Here is a 16,299-nt window from a genome sequence, read left to right as displayed (position 1 = left end):
GTTTTCGCACTGTTTGACGCACCCGATATGTTTTTCGCGTCAAAAACCGAACCCGATATAAATTTGGACTTGGCTTTTCAGATTTGGGCTTGGATATCCAGAATATTGGGCCAAAACAGGCCCAAAATAGGCCCATTACAAGTCCCGGTCGTAAGGGGGGGGACCCCAAAATTTGTATAACTTGTGTTATAAGCTTGTTATTACATCCAATTTAACCACAATTTCAAGTCCAAGCAGCTTCAATCTGATTTTTCCAGAATCCTTCAAACCCTAAGGTAAAGAACTTAAATAAGTAACTTTTATACTTGTTTAACCTTGATTAATACCATAAAATCATGTCTTAATTGCTAAAAATCATTCCTAACCATGTAAAAGTCCTAAAAATGGTCCATAAACATTTTTTGATCATACACATGGTAAGGAACTTGGTTTGATAGTTTTTTTGGCCATAAACACGGATTAAAGGGTTGAAACGGCATTTTTACGGTTCAAAAGTTCGTTTTTATACCCTAGCCGAAACCCTAAGTTAAAGGGCTGTTCTATTGATAAAACTTGCTTGTTTTGGGTTTTTAATGTACACTCAAGTTTAATCCTCACTAATAATACATGCGGGAAGGGAGGGGGGGATGGGTGGTTCAATGAAGACTGGGATCTTTGTGATCTCCGGTTCGATCCTGAAGGCATCCGGGTTTTAACAACAGTGGGCCTTCAGGCGGGTGTGTTTTCCCCGGAATTGAAGATTACTTGAAGGCACTTAAGGGCTCTGTACGACTGGGTTGGACCAGCTGGTGATGGCCTTTGCCATTAGGTCACCCCGTACGAAGTACCTAGGTATTCTATGTTTGTTTTGTTGGTCGTTAAAAAATATTAAAGATATGCTTTAAAACAAGTTTTTTATTCAATTGATCAATATGTGGATGCAATTTGACATGTCCCTTGCACTCATTTGCTTTTCTTAAATGTTTCAATTATCACGTTTTTTTTCTTGTCTATAACTACCTGAATATTTGTCTATATTTCACATTTCATAACACTACATCAATATTCCTTTCAACTTAAAAGACATAATTATAGGTATGGCTTCACAGGCTAATGCTATATCGCTATTATCACATAAAGCTCTCTATCCACAACAGTTGATGAATATATCACCATTCAAAGGCTCTAAGATATGCATGCCTATTCTTTCTTCGGTTAGGCCTTGTGTGAAAACCAACAGCACATCTGCAGAGGAAGTAATAGGTACGCACGCCGTCCACTCTTACTACAGTCTTTGGCATCACGTTTTCTATAGTTCAAAAAATATTCAAAACCACGCATAGTCACCGACGCATAAGCAACGCAAACACCTACATACTTTTATTCACATCAATTATAGGTCGTCATGCACTATTTGTTCCTTATTGAAATAATTTACTTCAATATTAGATTTGACGTCTCCCTTATCAATCACCAACACTATGTCGTTTGCTCAAGAAGCCAATTCTCTCCTCGTGGATCATCATGGAATGAAGGTATCTTTATTTATTTATTTATTATTTTTATTTTATAAATGAAATATCCTGAAGATAATGAAAAGAAGTTTTTAGGTAGTCATGAGTAGGGACGGCAATTGTTGATAGGCAAAATAATTTTCTTTTAATTATATGATAGGCAATAATTTTGCAACCATGAGAACAATAATTGTAACCATCAATGTAATTTTCTTTTAATTATATGATAGGCAATAATTTTGCCGCAAGTTGATGCTAACAAAAGAATACACGAACTTAAAGAACATACGAGAAGGACTTTAATGATGACCTCAGACCCGAAAATGACACTAAAGCTAATTGACACGATTCAAAGACTAGGAGTTGGGTACTGCTTCGAAGAAGAAATTAAGAACATCTTAGAAAACCTTAGACAAGTGCTACCGGATGACGATTTATACACGGTGGCACTAAATTTTCGCCTTCGACGACAGGATGGACTTCATACCAAACCTGCAGGTATTAATTTGTTACATTAATGTGTTTAACATAAATAATCATCGTTGAAGTAACTCAAAATTATTCGTTCTAATCTTGTAAAACCTTTTGTAAATATTATAAGGTTTTAAAGCAAGTGACATAAATGAAGCATATATGATGTTTGTTTTTTGTTTTTGTTATTATTATTTTTTTCTTTTTTTAGTAATTTAAAGCTGCATATGATAGCGAAGGAAAAATAGGACAATTTCTAAAATGGGCACTTGGACCAAATAAATATCCGAAATTGGAATCTTAAATTTTCAAAATCAGTTAAAACCGATTAACTGGCTCAGGCCACCAAGGCACCAACCAATTAAACCGAAATAGGAATATTAAATTGACTAGGCTCTATGCTAGCTGACTCAAGCCACCAACCGAGCCACAAAGCAAACTGGCTCGGTTCGACTCAGATGTCTGGCGACCACCATCTTTTACCGCAATCACAACCTTCTTTGACGACCACCAACGAAGCCACAACACAATCCAAGTTGGTGTGGCTCAACAGATCACCATCCTTGCCGGCCATATCACAACGCGCGTCTTCTCCCTGAGTTCATGTTTCTTTGCACCATGTTGTAGCTCTAATTTTATACATTATTTTGATTTAGTTTGAATCTTATATCTAAAAAAGCTTGATCTTTAATATTTCATTGAACCCTCAATTAGATCTTTCTGGATAACCTTGAAACCTTGCATACCGTAATATATATACATATATCAAGGTTGCAAAAGTCGCTAGGCGGACCTTAGGCGACCGACTGAGGAGTTGGGTGTACTCGGATTACTCGGGGAGTACTCGGACGTGATAAACATAAAGAAAATTAATTTTTGGATATTATATATATGTCAAATATCATAAGTTTACAAATATTTATAACAAAATATGTGAATATCAATATACATAAGAGAAATGTTTTCTTAAATAGTAAATTATTCTAAAAATTGCTAATCATTAATTAAGAAGATGATATTTGTTCTTTAATATTATAGAAATATGAATAATGTTCTATTTTTTTCTAAGTCAAAATCGGCCCATGCTCACAAACTCTGAGGTTGACCAACTTTGATCGATTCTTAATAACTAAGCGGAGATACAGAAACTCGCCTCGATGACATACCTTGTAGCAAGCACTCGGAGAGTACTCGGCCTCGTAAACCTACTTTTACAACATTAATATAGGGTTAGGTTAAAATAAAAACCCACTTGAGTTGTTAAAACTCTAGAAACTCATTCTCAACCACATGCTTGTAATTAAAGATTAAAACTTGTGGTCCATAATTAAAGTTAATAAAAAATGTAAACGTAAATTTATACTTTCTCTCTACTGAAAACATATATAAAAATTAGTAAAAAAAATGTTAAAAAATAGGAAAACAATTTTTTTTATGTTTCGATATTTTGTATTAAATGTTACAACATATATTACGTGTGCAAAAAAAACGATGTTACATAGGGTATTCACGGATTTTCACAACTCAAATGGGTTTTCATTTTATACTTCTCATATATATATATATATATATATATTATATAGGGTAAGGATCTTAAGAAAACCCTTGACAAATTGAGAACTTTGAGTGCCATTTTGGACCACTAAAGAAAATCTATAAAAAAATTATTTAAAAAATTATAAAACAAAAAAAAATGAAAATTTTAAAAAAGTAAAAAAAAACAAAATTCTTATATTTCATTCCGGTTTCATTAAAAAAACCGAATTTTTTTTATTCTTATTATACATGTACACATATGTATACTTTCATTTAATCTCTAGTTTACGCAACGTACACATATGTATATTATCAATTACCTTAAATTATGCATATGTGCATAAAAAAACATATGTGTACATATATGTACATATTATACATATATGTATAATTTAGCTAAACCGAGAAAAAATTTCTTTTATTTTTAATTCATACTATATCTATACACATATGTATACTTTTATTTAATCTCTAGTTTATGTAATGTACACATATGTACATTATCATTTACCTAAAATTATACATATGTGTATAAAAAAACGCACGTGTACATATATGTACATATTATACACATATGTATAATTTAGCTAAATCAAGAAAAAAAAATTTCGGTTTTTTTAAGAAACCGAGATGATAAATAAGAATTTTGGTTTTTTTTACTTTTTTTTTACGTTTGTGTTATTTTTTGTTTTATGATTTTTTTTTATTTTTGGGTTTTTTGTAGTCCAAAATAGTTATCATAGTTCTCAATTACCAAAAAGTTCTCACATGATCCTGACCCTATATATATATGTGTGTGTGGGTTAGGTTCAAATAAGAAATTTGATTTTCCTAAGAAGGCTAGGAAGGAGTGTATTTTAGTCAGTCTAACACTTTAATATCAAAACTCACTTACTTTAATTTCAAAACCCAATTACATCTTCACTAATCTCCTACAACCACCACCACTCCGTCGCCCACCGCCACCACAACCATCACCCACCGCCACCACCTCGCCGGAAAAGTCTATGGGAATTCGCCGGAAAATTTCACCGGAAAAGTCATCGGAAAGTCACCGGAAAACAATTCCTGAGAAATTTCGTCGGAAAAATCTCCGAAAAATTCACCTAAAAGTCGCCGAAAAAAAGTCACCGGAAAACGGTCGCTGAAAAAACACAATGGAAAACACTACGAAAAACACAATATAAAAAACACAATGAAAAAAAAACACAATGATAAAAACACAATTATATGACACAATACAAAAGACACAATGAAAAAAACACCGTGAAAAAAAACACAATGAAAAATACTATTATATAACATAATTTGTAAATAACCCACTAATTTTTTTTCAATGTTTATATAACAATATGGTACGCATATAAAAGATAAAAAAACACTCGTTATTATGGTGAATTTGTTTTTCAATAAAAATGTCGTAAAAAAAGTTATGGACGTTTAAAAATGACGGGGGAATTTGACATGTGCCTTGCATGTGTAGAGAGAAAGTCAACAAATATGTTATTCCTTTTATACCATTCCCCTTATGTTCACACTCGATTTCCCTCTAAACTAATCTCAACCCTCCATGTTCAAAATCAATGGATAGGATTACTTCCTATCATTCCTACAAAAACTATACTTCCTGTTATAACCTAACCCATATATATATATATATATATATAGGGGTTGGATTTAGAGAGAACTACTCTTTAAAAAGAGAACTAGATAACTAATAAATAATTATTTTCTTTTTTAAAAAAAAAATATTTTATGATTTTTTTTTTACTTCTAATAAGATGATCAATCAATCATGCCCAGTAAAATCCCACCGACAGCAAAGCTATAAGTAGGGTGGGATGTAGGCACACCGTACCTCTATCCAAAGGAATAGAGAGGTGGCTTCCAGAGAGACCCTCGGCTCTAAGTACATGTGAATAAAGCAAAATAAAGGAAATCAAAGTTTAACAGTTATATAAAAACTACTACTAATTATAATAATATTAATAATAAGATCACAGTTTAACAGCTATATAAAAGCTAATAATAATTATAATAATAATAGTAATAATATATGTAAAGGAAATACCATTATGGTATGTGACATAAATAAGTTAAGTCTAAGCCCTAAGGTATTCAATTCTCTCTAAAAATCCTTAACTTTAATTCTACTTCTCCACGAATTCCTATCCTCAACCATGTCCTCGGAGAGGTTTAGGTCTATCAAATCATGCCTAATCCTCTCATCCCAAGTCAATTTCGGTCGTCCTCTACCCCTCCTCCCCTCTATAGTAATGTTTTCTACGGATCTAACAGGATTCGTCATCTGTCTTCTCTTTACATGTCCAAACCATCCCAATCTCCACTCTCTTATCTTGTCTGCTATGTTCGCCACCCCTAATCTCTCGCGAAACACACCGTTTCTTATTCGGTCTAGCCTTGTGTGCCCACACATCCAACGTAGCATTCTCATCTTCCGATAAGATGATATTGTTCCTAAAAAAACGTCCATATAGTACACTTTTTTAATTGTGCTAGTACCTAAATTTTCTATTTTTGTTTGTTGGTAAAAAATTAAAGATGATATGTTTTAAAACATGTTTTTATTCAAATGATTAATATCTGGATGCAATTTGACATGTCCCGTGCGCTCATTTGCTTTTCTTTAATGTTTCAATTATCACGTTTTTTTTCGTCTATAGCCACTTGAATATTTGTCTATATATTTCATAGTTTATAACACTACATTTTTCTTTTTAAACAATATCATCTTATTAAAAGGATGAAAGAAAAAAAATCATAAAATATTTTTTTAAAAAAAATTAAAAATAATTCTTTATTAGTTTTCTAGTTATCTATTTAAGAATAGTTCTCTTAAGATCTCCCCCTATATATATATATACACACACACACTAGTTTTTATCCCCTTGTTACGGAGGTTGTTTACGTAATCCGTTTCAAATATTTATATATTTTTTTAGATTTTAATTTTATTTGTTGTAAGAAAGTTATAATATACTTAGGGTTTGATGATAAAATGTTTCACAAATAAATAAAATATTATAACTTAGTTTAAAAATTATCTGGGTTTGGTAAGACCCATAACCCGTTTATATTTTTACTATAAAACTGTTTCTTAATTATAAATAATATCGTTTTTTTTAAATCAAATATTAATTTTTAATATATCTCTATTTTATAGGAATTTCATATAAAATATTTGGTGATATTGATTTTTAGTTTAATGAGATGTTATAACCCGTTTAAAGGCTATCTGGGTTTGGTAAGACCCATACCTGTGAATTCGGGTCAAATGGATGAGAAGCCTTCATTTACCAATAAAGCAATCTAGTGGTTTGAGAAAATATAAGGAATAACCAGAGAGTTTTTAAAGAATTCGTTTATACACACACACACACACACACTAGGTTTTATCTCCCATATACGGGAGTTGTTTTATATTTTTCGTTTTTAATATTTATTTTTTGGATTTTAAAATTCTTTATTTTTAAAGAGTTAATAATATGCTTAGGCCATGTTTGGATTCCTTATTTGCACCTCCTTTTGACTTATATAAGTTGCTTTTGATAAGTTACTCCCTCCAAACTTATCAAATTTTCCTTTTTCCTTCTTTAAAAACTTAAAAAAACTCACATTACCCAACACCTTTTTAACTTATAAAAGTTAATAAGTTACAAGAAGGAAAAAAAATAAGGAATCCCAAATGAGAACCACTTTGAGTTTTAAGAACTCGAAAGAACTTAGTGTAACAATTTTTTTTAGAATTTTTTTACACATGCGTAATATATGTATGTTACATATACGTAAAAAAAATTACAGAATCTTTTTACGCACCAAGTCGACTTTTTACATATGTGTAACGGACGTAAAAATTAGTGTAACCACTTAAATCTTTATTCTCTCTCCTACTTTGACTTTTTTACCAGATTTAATCTCAACCACATATTCCATTCCATTTAATTAAATGTGTGGCATAGAATGAAGTTCTTAAGTTCTTAAAACTCAACATGATTCTCAAAGATTCCTCCCCTATATATATATATGTGTGTGTGAGCAAAATTGTCATTAACTTAGCGGAATGATAATTTTATAGCAAACAATATATATCTATATTCCAAACCACACTTATTACACAGTCAAATGGTCACCTTTAGTAGTCCACTTTCTGTAACTCACATTTAGTAACTTAGTTAAATTCAGCTGTTCACATAAACGCGTTCTGTAGTTCTATAGATCTGTAGGTGAGTTGTTCAGTAAGTAGTGGTTCATCAGGTGAGTTGGTCAGTAGGTCAATATTTACTAATATATCAATTTACATATAACAATAACAATTTGTTTAGGTAAGCAATTCAATAAGGAATTTGAATTCCTGATTACAAAGTAACAGGAAGCCCAAACCCGTGCACATCAGTAGGTCTGTACCTTATTCGCCTAGAATAGAGTTCGTTAAATTTTATCGTGCTTCTTAAAGAACATGGATGTGGAAAAAGAGTAGTGACATGGTGTACGTCATGTGGTTGGAATTTCTACAAGTACTATATAAACCAATTTAACATCGCATTCACTATGTGAATTAGATAGCATTTAAATTCAGGTAGATGTCTCCGTAGTCTATCCCTTCTAAGAGCATTCTCATCCCATCCCCTATAATTATGTGTGGGGAGTTTGCAAATTATAGGGTGGGGTTATGAGCGATTGTGAGTGTAAATTATAGGGTGGAGAGAAAAATGTAGTGATTTTTTGTAAATTTGGGAAAACATTTGAGGAACATTGTTTGCCCTTATTTATTTTTTAATATTTGTTGGATTGGTTGTGAGTAGAGGAGAGAGAAAACTGTAATGATAAATGTATAAAAAATATTATTTAATTGAACAAGAGAGAAAAATATAGTGTTTTTTAGTGTAATTATGAAGATAGAGATGGGGAGTGGGATGAGAATGCTCTAACACCAACTATTTATTATAATCTATAAGAATATATATTCTTTTTAAGTTCTGGTTACTTTTATTACTACTTAACGTTTGTGCTATTTATTATTATTATTATTATTATTATTATTATTATTATCAAAATTTGGGTCATTAGACTATTAGGGGGGTGTTTGGTACAGAGAATGGAATTGTAGAGAAATGGAATAGAGAAATGGAATTGCAGAGAAAGGGAATTGGTCTGGAGAATGAGAATTGACTGTTCTGTTTGGTAGTACAGAGATTTCAGTAGAGAAATATAGCTGAGAATCATTTCTCTTGTTTGGTACATAGAAAATAAACAGAGAATTATATCAACTTTATCATTAGCACAAGTATTTTTTTCATAACAAATATTTATTAAAAAATAAAAAACATATAAAAAGATGCATAAATTCCAACCAAAATATGCATTGATCAAACCAATTCACATACAAAACATAGTTTTTAAGCAAAAAACATCAAACATAGTTAAAACCAATTCACATACAAAACATACTTCAACCATACACAACTATCCCATTGAACCATCGGTATACAACTCGACCATCTCAATTTTCTCTTCTATTGTCAACGCAAGAAAAGAACGTCCTAGATCCACATCTTTACCAATCAAATGAGCTGCTTTGAACCGTTTTTTCGTAGTGATACCTAGTAAAGCTTTCAACTCATCACTAACCTTTTCATAGATTTCACGAGCCTCCATACCTTTTTTGCTAAGTTGTTCACCCACCATCTCCCCAAATCGAAGCAAAACTTCCTTGATATCTTTGCAAGACTCTCGATATATCTCATCTGCATCCGTGATTCTACCTCTTTTGCGTTTGCTTGTTACACTTCCTGTTTGTCCTTCAGATCTATCAACATTTGGAACGGCTTCATCAACAAAATCAAAGTCTTCAATATCAACAGGTGAGCTTTTTTGCGTCTCTTGAACAACATCTTCTTCTCCAAGGTCAACTGCTTTACTACCAGTAGCTCTATCCTTACCGAATATGGTACACAATTTGTCATAGAAAGGAAATGACTTGTCACGAAAATTCACAGCACCTTTGTGAGACTACAAGACAATTACAAATTAAATTAGACTAAAATTTTAAAATCTAAAAAACATATTTTTTAGAATATACCTTCACGTATTCATTCCAAACACTCTCATCAGCAATAATACAACATTTTTGTTCATCCCAACCAAACCCACTTGTATGCGCCATATCATATACAATGCTAAAGTGTGTCTTCCATGTCTTCATCCTAGACTTTATATGTGGTTCTGCTTTGAGGCCAGAGTTAGGAAGACTTACATCTAGCAATTGTTGAACACCATTTAAATAACCTGGTTTGAATCCATTGTCAGCACCAGCATACTTTCCGGATGCATGTATCTCCATTAATGCATCAATTAGCTTTGCATCTTCATCATTTGTCCAGGTATGCTTGCTCCGAGTAACTCCTCTCACTATATTTGAATCTGCCATGTCTACGTACAAATGCATAATTATACTATCAGCTGCAGAACCCTCCCATCCCGCTAAGACATACGTAAATAAAAGGTCTCTCGTACATACTCCGAGTACGTTAGTACAAATCTGCCCTTTTCTTGTCCTATAAGGTTTTCTATCAATAGCAGGGACTTTAACTTTAATGTATGTTCCATCTAATGCTCCTAAGCAACCCTGGGTAAAAGAAATCATTACTTACTAATGTATGTTAGCAAAAAATATCTTTAATAAAAAATGTGTTTGACTAACCTTAAACCATTTCCATATTTCATCAGTTTCATTATCTGGCACTGGCACCGGTGACTTGTAGAATTCTTTGTGTAATCGACATATAGCATTTAAGACTAACTTGAAATACCGACTTACAGTTTCCCCGGACCGATGAAATCTGTTGACTAGTATCCTATTCTTTGCATTATGAGCAAGGGTATGTAAAAACATAGCAACTTGCTCATCGACTAGCATGTTTTTACTATTCTTTAGTCCCCCCTCTAGTTTTTAGCATATCACAAAGTGTTGTAAATGCATGTATATTCATTCTTATGTAACAACACTCGTAACATCACTTTCATAAACCATCCTCACCATGTTTTCACGCCTATTATGGTAACTCATTAAATATTTTGTACGTAAAGTCATTGACTCAATCGACCGACGCAAATGATAAGTACACAACATCCACCAACGAATCGTAACATAAATGACATAAAATGCACCTATGGCAACTATTCTTTGTCTGGAAGGTGATCTTGCCATCTACACATAAAAATATAAGAAAATTCAAGAAAAACAAATAACTCCAAAATATAATCCAAATATTAGTTTGCTTTGTGTCTGTTAAATCTAAACTTCATTTAGCTAAGAATATTGAAGCAGTTGCTAATTTAATCAACAACATAAACCTAATTCATGTTCTACCACTTAATAGAATAAGATGTATAATGAAAACAAAGTGTTGGATTAAAGGAGAACTCACAGGTTAGGTTTGCTGATGATTAAATGATTGATAGAAGCTGATTCCAGGTACGGCGGCGATGCTGATGGATTTCAGGTGACTGCCGATGCTGATGAAAAAAAAGTAAATCAGTTTGCTTTGTGTCTGTTAAATCTAAACTTCATATATATAACAAATCAAAAGAGTTCATAGTTCCTATTATACACTAAACTAGACCTCACGATAGTTTATAATAAGCGCACCATGTTCAGATGAACCAAACTTATATATTGTCCAAAAAGAAAAAATCCAAAATCTTCATCCTAAATAAACATTTCTAAACTGATATCTAACTAATCCAAACAATACCCATGTATCAGTTGTATATATCAAAAGTTGAGGGCATTATCGAATGCTAACAATACCTATGTAAGAATGCACATGTTAAAGCTGCCAAAATCATACACTATGAGGCTGCCAAAGTGCACATGAGATTGCAGATAAATTAATGCAAAAGCGCAGCCAAAATGCACACCAAAATGCAGCAAAATAAAGTGCAAAATTAAGCTAAAGTTAAAGAAGCTTCCAAGTTATCTTATAAAGTGTCAAAATGGACACTATGAACCGGCGAAATTACTCATCAAATCCTAGAACATGAATGCCAAATCTTGCATCAAATTGCACCACAAAATTATGTGAAAGTGAACATGTAATTGTAGGAAAACGAATATCCATCTCAAAATAACCAATCATAAATCATAATAGGTTCAAATTTTATGAACGTGAAAAAATAAATATCAAAATAATCACACATAATAGGTCTAAATTCCTCCATCCCCTAATGAAGAGTAAAACAAAGAAAACCTGCAAGTGTAAGTGTAAGGCTCATTCCTCAAATGGCTTGCAAAACATACACCATAATTTACAATAGTCTAGTCGAAGATATTGGTTTACACAACGACGGATTTGTAACATTTCACAGACACAAAGCCAGTCACCTCCAAATCAATTAAATAAAATGAGTCAACAAACATAAAGAAAACTTTATAGACTAACATGAAAGGACATGTAATTTATAAGTATAACACAGGTGTAACCCTTTACACAACAACCTTCAAATGAAATGAACAACAAAATAAACCAGTGTCTTTAAGAAAATTGACAAAATCACAAACAATGAACCACTAATTTGAGTGCAATCAAGCAATAAATTAAAGATAAATGATAATTGCAAGACCTGCCGAAGGAGGCGACAACCGCAGTTAGAAAGGGAATTGGTCAACACTACCGCATAATCGATTAGCAATTATAAAGGTTATTGAAGGAATAGGTGAATGTTGCAACCGATTGGTGAGTGACTGTCGAGATAACGATTAACAGGAGGCAATTGGGTTGCGGTGCTATCCTTGCTGAAGGAGGAAAATGGGAGAAATGAAAAGGAGGAAAATGGGAGAAATGAAACCCTAGAAATCAATTATCCGCTTTTTTTAGAGAAACAAAATCAGAGAAATGGAAATGGTTTATTTCCATTTCTCACCTCTTTCTTTCATAAACAAACAAGAGAATTCTTTCCAATTCCATTTCTCACCCCTCAATTCCCTCTACCAAACACCCCCTTAGCGTTTCCCACTTGCATCAAGTTTTCTATCTTTCTTTTAGTTTTCTTTATCTTGAATTGCCTTAGTGGGTCCCTCCTCCAACATGACACTTAACTTTTGTTTCTCAAGTGCTTGTCTAACTAATGAGGACGCACGTGGCTACTCTACTTCTGCTTAGTTTATGGCATCATTGGTTGTTTCCGTAGAAGAGGTTAGTTGCCTTAGAAGATGGTGATCCTAGAAGTAGACGACCCCACTAGCTGCCTGATGGGCCGTCTTAGTCTTTTTCTAGCGTCTAAAGGGCATAATAAAACTAGGGGATTATCATACAAAAATTTATTTTCGATCTTGTGATTTACATGTGATCTTTGTGTATGTATAAATATAGACCACAAATCCTATCGTCCAACAATTAACCAAAATTACTTATTTAGAATTTTGGGGCCCTAAAGAAGTGGGGCCTAAGCCATTGCTTTATTTCACATCATCTTTAGCCACCCCTGGCTGCCTACATGCTGAGAATCAGGCAACATGATAGCCGAGTCCGAGTCGCCACGCATTGTGGCTAGGTTGTTGGCTTAAGTCAGCTAGGATAGAGCCGAGTTAGAGACGTTTGGCACCATTTTAGCCAAAGCAGGCTGATTAGCCCGATCATCCCTCTTAGGCTTCACCTATGGCCGAAATGCAACATGTGTCAGATTACGGTTATCCCAAATCAACTTTTATGGGTTCTAATGTCCAGCTCAGATGTTATCTAGAAGTGCTTAACAAACTTAGATGTTTGCTTATTAGTATTGCATCCCATATTTTATCTAGCAGTGCCTAACAAACATAGATGTTTATTTAATTAGTATTGCCTATGTTTGAAAGTTTAATATTCAATGCTATTTTTGAAGATTTATTTGGTCCAAATACTTATTTGGAAAATTTTCCGAAACAACAATCATAAATCACTAAATATTAATCAATATTCATATTTGTTGCATTTAGGACTCTTAGTTTTATTACTAACATTTATAGATTTACAACATTGGAACACTTAATGAACTTGTTTAAGTCCATAAAAAAAATTTGAATGATTTTAATGAAACAATTAAGAAACTTGATTAACAAAGGAGATGTGTTCTAAAAATTCGTACATACTAAAAGTAATCTTTTGGTTGTTTCAGAAGAAGTTTTCCAACATTTCATGGATGCAAAAAGCGAATTAAAGAAGTCATCAAGTGAAGACATAGAAGGGATGTTAAGTCTATATGAAGCTTCACACTTGGGTTCAAGTGGGGAAGATGTTCTATCACATGCCAAGGAAATTACTACAAGACATCTCAACAAATCAGTTTCACAATTAAAGCCGAAACTTCATAAAAAAGTAGTTGAGGGGTTAAAGCTTCCTAGGCACATGAGAATGCAAAGGTTAGAAGCAAGAAGGTATATTGAAGAATATGGTAATGAAGATGATCACAACCCAATTCTGCTGGAGTTTGCAAAGATTGATTACAATAAGGTCCAATCAGTTCTCCAAATGGAGTTGGTTGAGGTAACCAGGTAAAAGGCTGCTTCTTTAATGTTTTATAATTAGTTATACAAGTTAATTGGTTATTTGATTAATGATTTTGAATGTAGGTGGTGGGAACATCTAGGCCTATCTAGTCAGTTGGGTTTTCGAGATCGACACGTTGAGTGTTTTCTGTGGTCAGTGGGGCTTTTACCCGAACTTAGTTTCTCACGTAGCCGGATCGAGCTTGCTAAAGCCATCGCTATTATGTTGGTTATAGACGATATATATGACACTTATGGCTCGTATGATGATCTTGTACTCTTTACTGAAGCAATTAAAAGGTTTGATTACATTTAGTCCCTTCACTTGAGGTTTATATTGAATTAAACACATAAATTTTTATTTTGGCAGTTGGGATTTGGAAGAGACTGAACAACTTCCCGAGTATATGAAAATATGCTTTGAAGCGTTGTATAAAACAAACAATGAGATTTGTGATAAAGTTCTAAAGGAAAGAGGGTTGAGTGTCCAACCATTTCTACGCAAGACGGTAATTTTTTTATTTATATTCATTTGGTGTGATGAGCATGCTTTGATTGTTTTTCCTTCTTATTCTAGTGGGTTGACTTGACGAAAGCTTACATGGTGGAAGCCGAGTGGCTGAAGAGAAGTAGAATACCAACACTTAAAGAGTACATAGAAAATGGGGTTACAACTTCTGGAACATTTATGGCATTGGTGCATCTATTCTTTCTTGTATCCAACGGGCTTACACCCGAAAATTTGCAACATCTTGATCGATACCCTAGTTTTTTTACTTTGGCCGGAACCGTTCTTCGTCTCTGGGATGATCTGGGAACTGTCAAGGTATTATTTGTTGATAAGAAATTATAATATATACCCCTAACTATGACATATTCAAGTTATCACTGTTTGATTTGAACTAAATAGAATTCCATGTTTTATTACGTAGGAGGAACAAGAAAGAGGAGATATCTTATCAAGCATACACTTGCTTATGAAAGAGAAAAACATAGCATGTGAGGAAGAGGGAAGGAAAGAAATATTGCAAATGATCTACGCATTATGGAATGATCTGAATACCGAGCTGGTTACACCGGATGCCTTGCTCTTTCCTATAATCAAAGTTGCGCTTAACATTTCCAGAGCTTCTCAAGTTGTTTATGAACATGATAATGATAGCTATTTATCAAGTGTAGAGAATCATGTAAAATCATTGTTCTACAAGCCAATTGATGTCTAGTTCTATAAACCTAATTTACAAACCTATTGAATCTAGTTCTACAAATCTATTGTTCTAGAATCTTTGTTGATATCTAATATTACAAACTTATGTTAAATGAAAAAAAGTTACTTCCTTTTCGTATGGCATGCAGTTCAGAAGTTCACATGCATGCACTTTAGACTTTAAATCACTCAATACCATGTTGTTTAGAGTATGTAAGCTGTAGGACTAGAGTAGGTTTCGTGGAATTTAATTATGTTTGTGCCATGTTGTTCAATGTGTATAAGATTGTAAGAGAATCTCCAACGCGGTCGTTCACTGAAGGTCCGCTCTTGACTAACGAGTAGGTGGTGGATGGGACACGATGTTGCCGAGGTCCATTGGGTGCAGGTGTTAGGGGTCAACTTTTTCACTGTGATCCCGAAAGATATCCTAAGGCCTTGGATCCTTAAAAGATTCCTTATCCTAAAGCTTTACTTGTTTTATTTATCTAAATATCCTTGAAGGGTACACTTGTTGATTAACAATAAAATGAGTAGTGGACTAAGTTTGCCTAAAAGATCAGAGCCTCGGTCAATTTGCACATGAATTTATGAAGAATAGGCTCATAACGATCGCAAAGAATAGTTGATAGAGGCACCAAATTATCAGGAATAGTTGTTAATTCGTTCTCTATTAATGAGGCTACGGTGAATGACCTAAGACACAACACTCACTACGCACTGATTATATTACTCTAGCAATCGTTCATTAGTAGTTCTCGAGTTGTAACAATTTTTTGCTTAATAATATTTCTAAGGCAGACGGATAACTATCCCCTCCTGAGATTTTATGTTGGAGATCCTAACAGAGATCAAGGGCTTTCCTTATATCTGAGCCATTTACCATTTTATCAGTCACACACATAAAATGTTATGAAAACATGCAACCTAACTTACAAAGTTTGATCACTAAATTGCTTCGGTATTTTTTACCAAAACAGTTTAGTGCCCACCATGTGGCAAGTGGTGTTTTTCATCTTTAAATACATTGTAATTCTAAATCATTATCT

General features: G+C 33.2%; 1 protein-coding gene across 2 annotated transcripts; it reads left to right on the top strand.

The window, feature by feature from the left end:
• The first annotated feature begins 1,058 nt into the window (after window positions 1-1,058).
• Window positions 1,059-15,266, top strand: LOC143608728 (monoterpene synthase TPS4, chloroplastic-like). 2 transcript variants are annotated; one of them, XM_077083684.1, is made up of 8 exons: window positions 1,059-1,242; window positions 1,429-1,514; window positions 1,724-1,991; window positions 13,677-14,049; window positions 14,128-14,343; window positions 14,414-14,552; window positions 14,621-14,869; window positions 14,976-15,266. In XM_077083684.1, exons 1-8 carry the CDS (start codon window positions 1,077-1,079, stop codon window positions 15,264-15,266), a joined length of 1,788 nt encoding a protein of 595 aa, XP_076939799.1. In that variant the 5' UTR covers window positions 1,059-1,076. The 2 variants fall into 2 exon arrangements, with proteins under 2 accessions (XP_076939799.1, XP_076939798.1); XM_077083683.1 differs by having other exon boundaries at window positions 13,674-14,049.
• The last annotated feature ends 1,033 nt before the right edge of the window (window positions 15,267-16,299 follow it).

This window comes from Bidens hawaiensis, unplaced genomic scaffold, assembly GCF_021521415.1.
Source record: "Bidens hawaiensis isolate Kalapana, Puna unplaced genomic scaffold, B.hawaiensis_p1.1 tig00419424_1, whole genome shotgun sequence".
NCBI classification, from domain to species: Eukaryota; Viridiplantae; Streptophyta; class Magnoliopsida; order Asterales; family Asteraceae; genus Bidens; species Bidens hawaiensis.
Note: the sequence above shows the minus strand (reverse complement) of the source record. Positions and strands in the feature narration are given on the sequence as shown.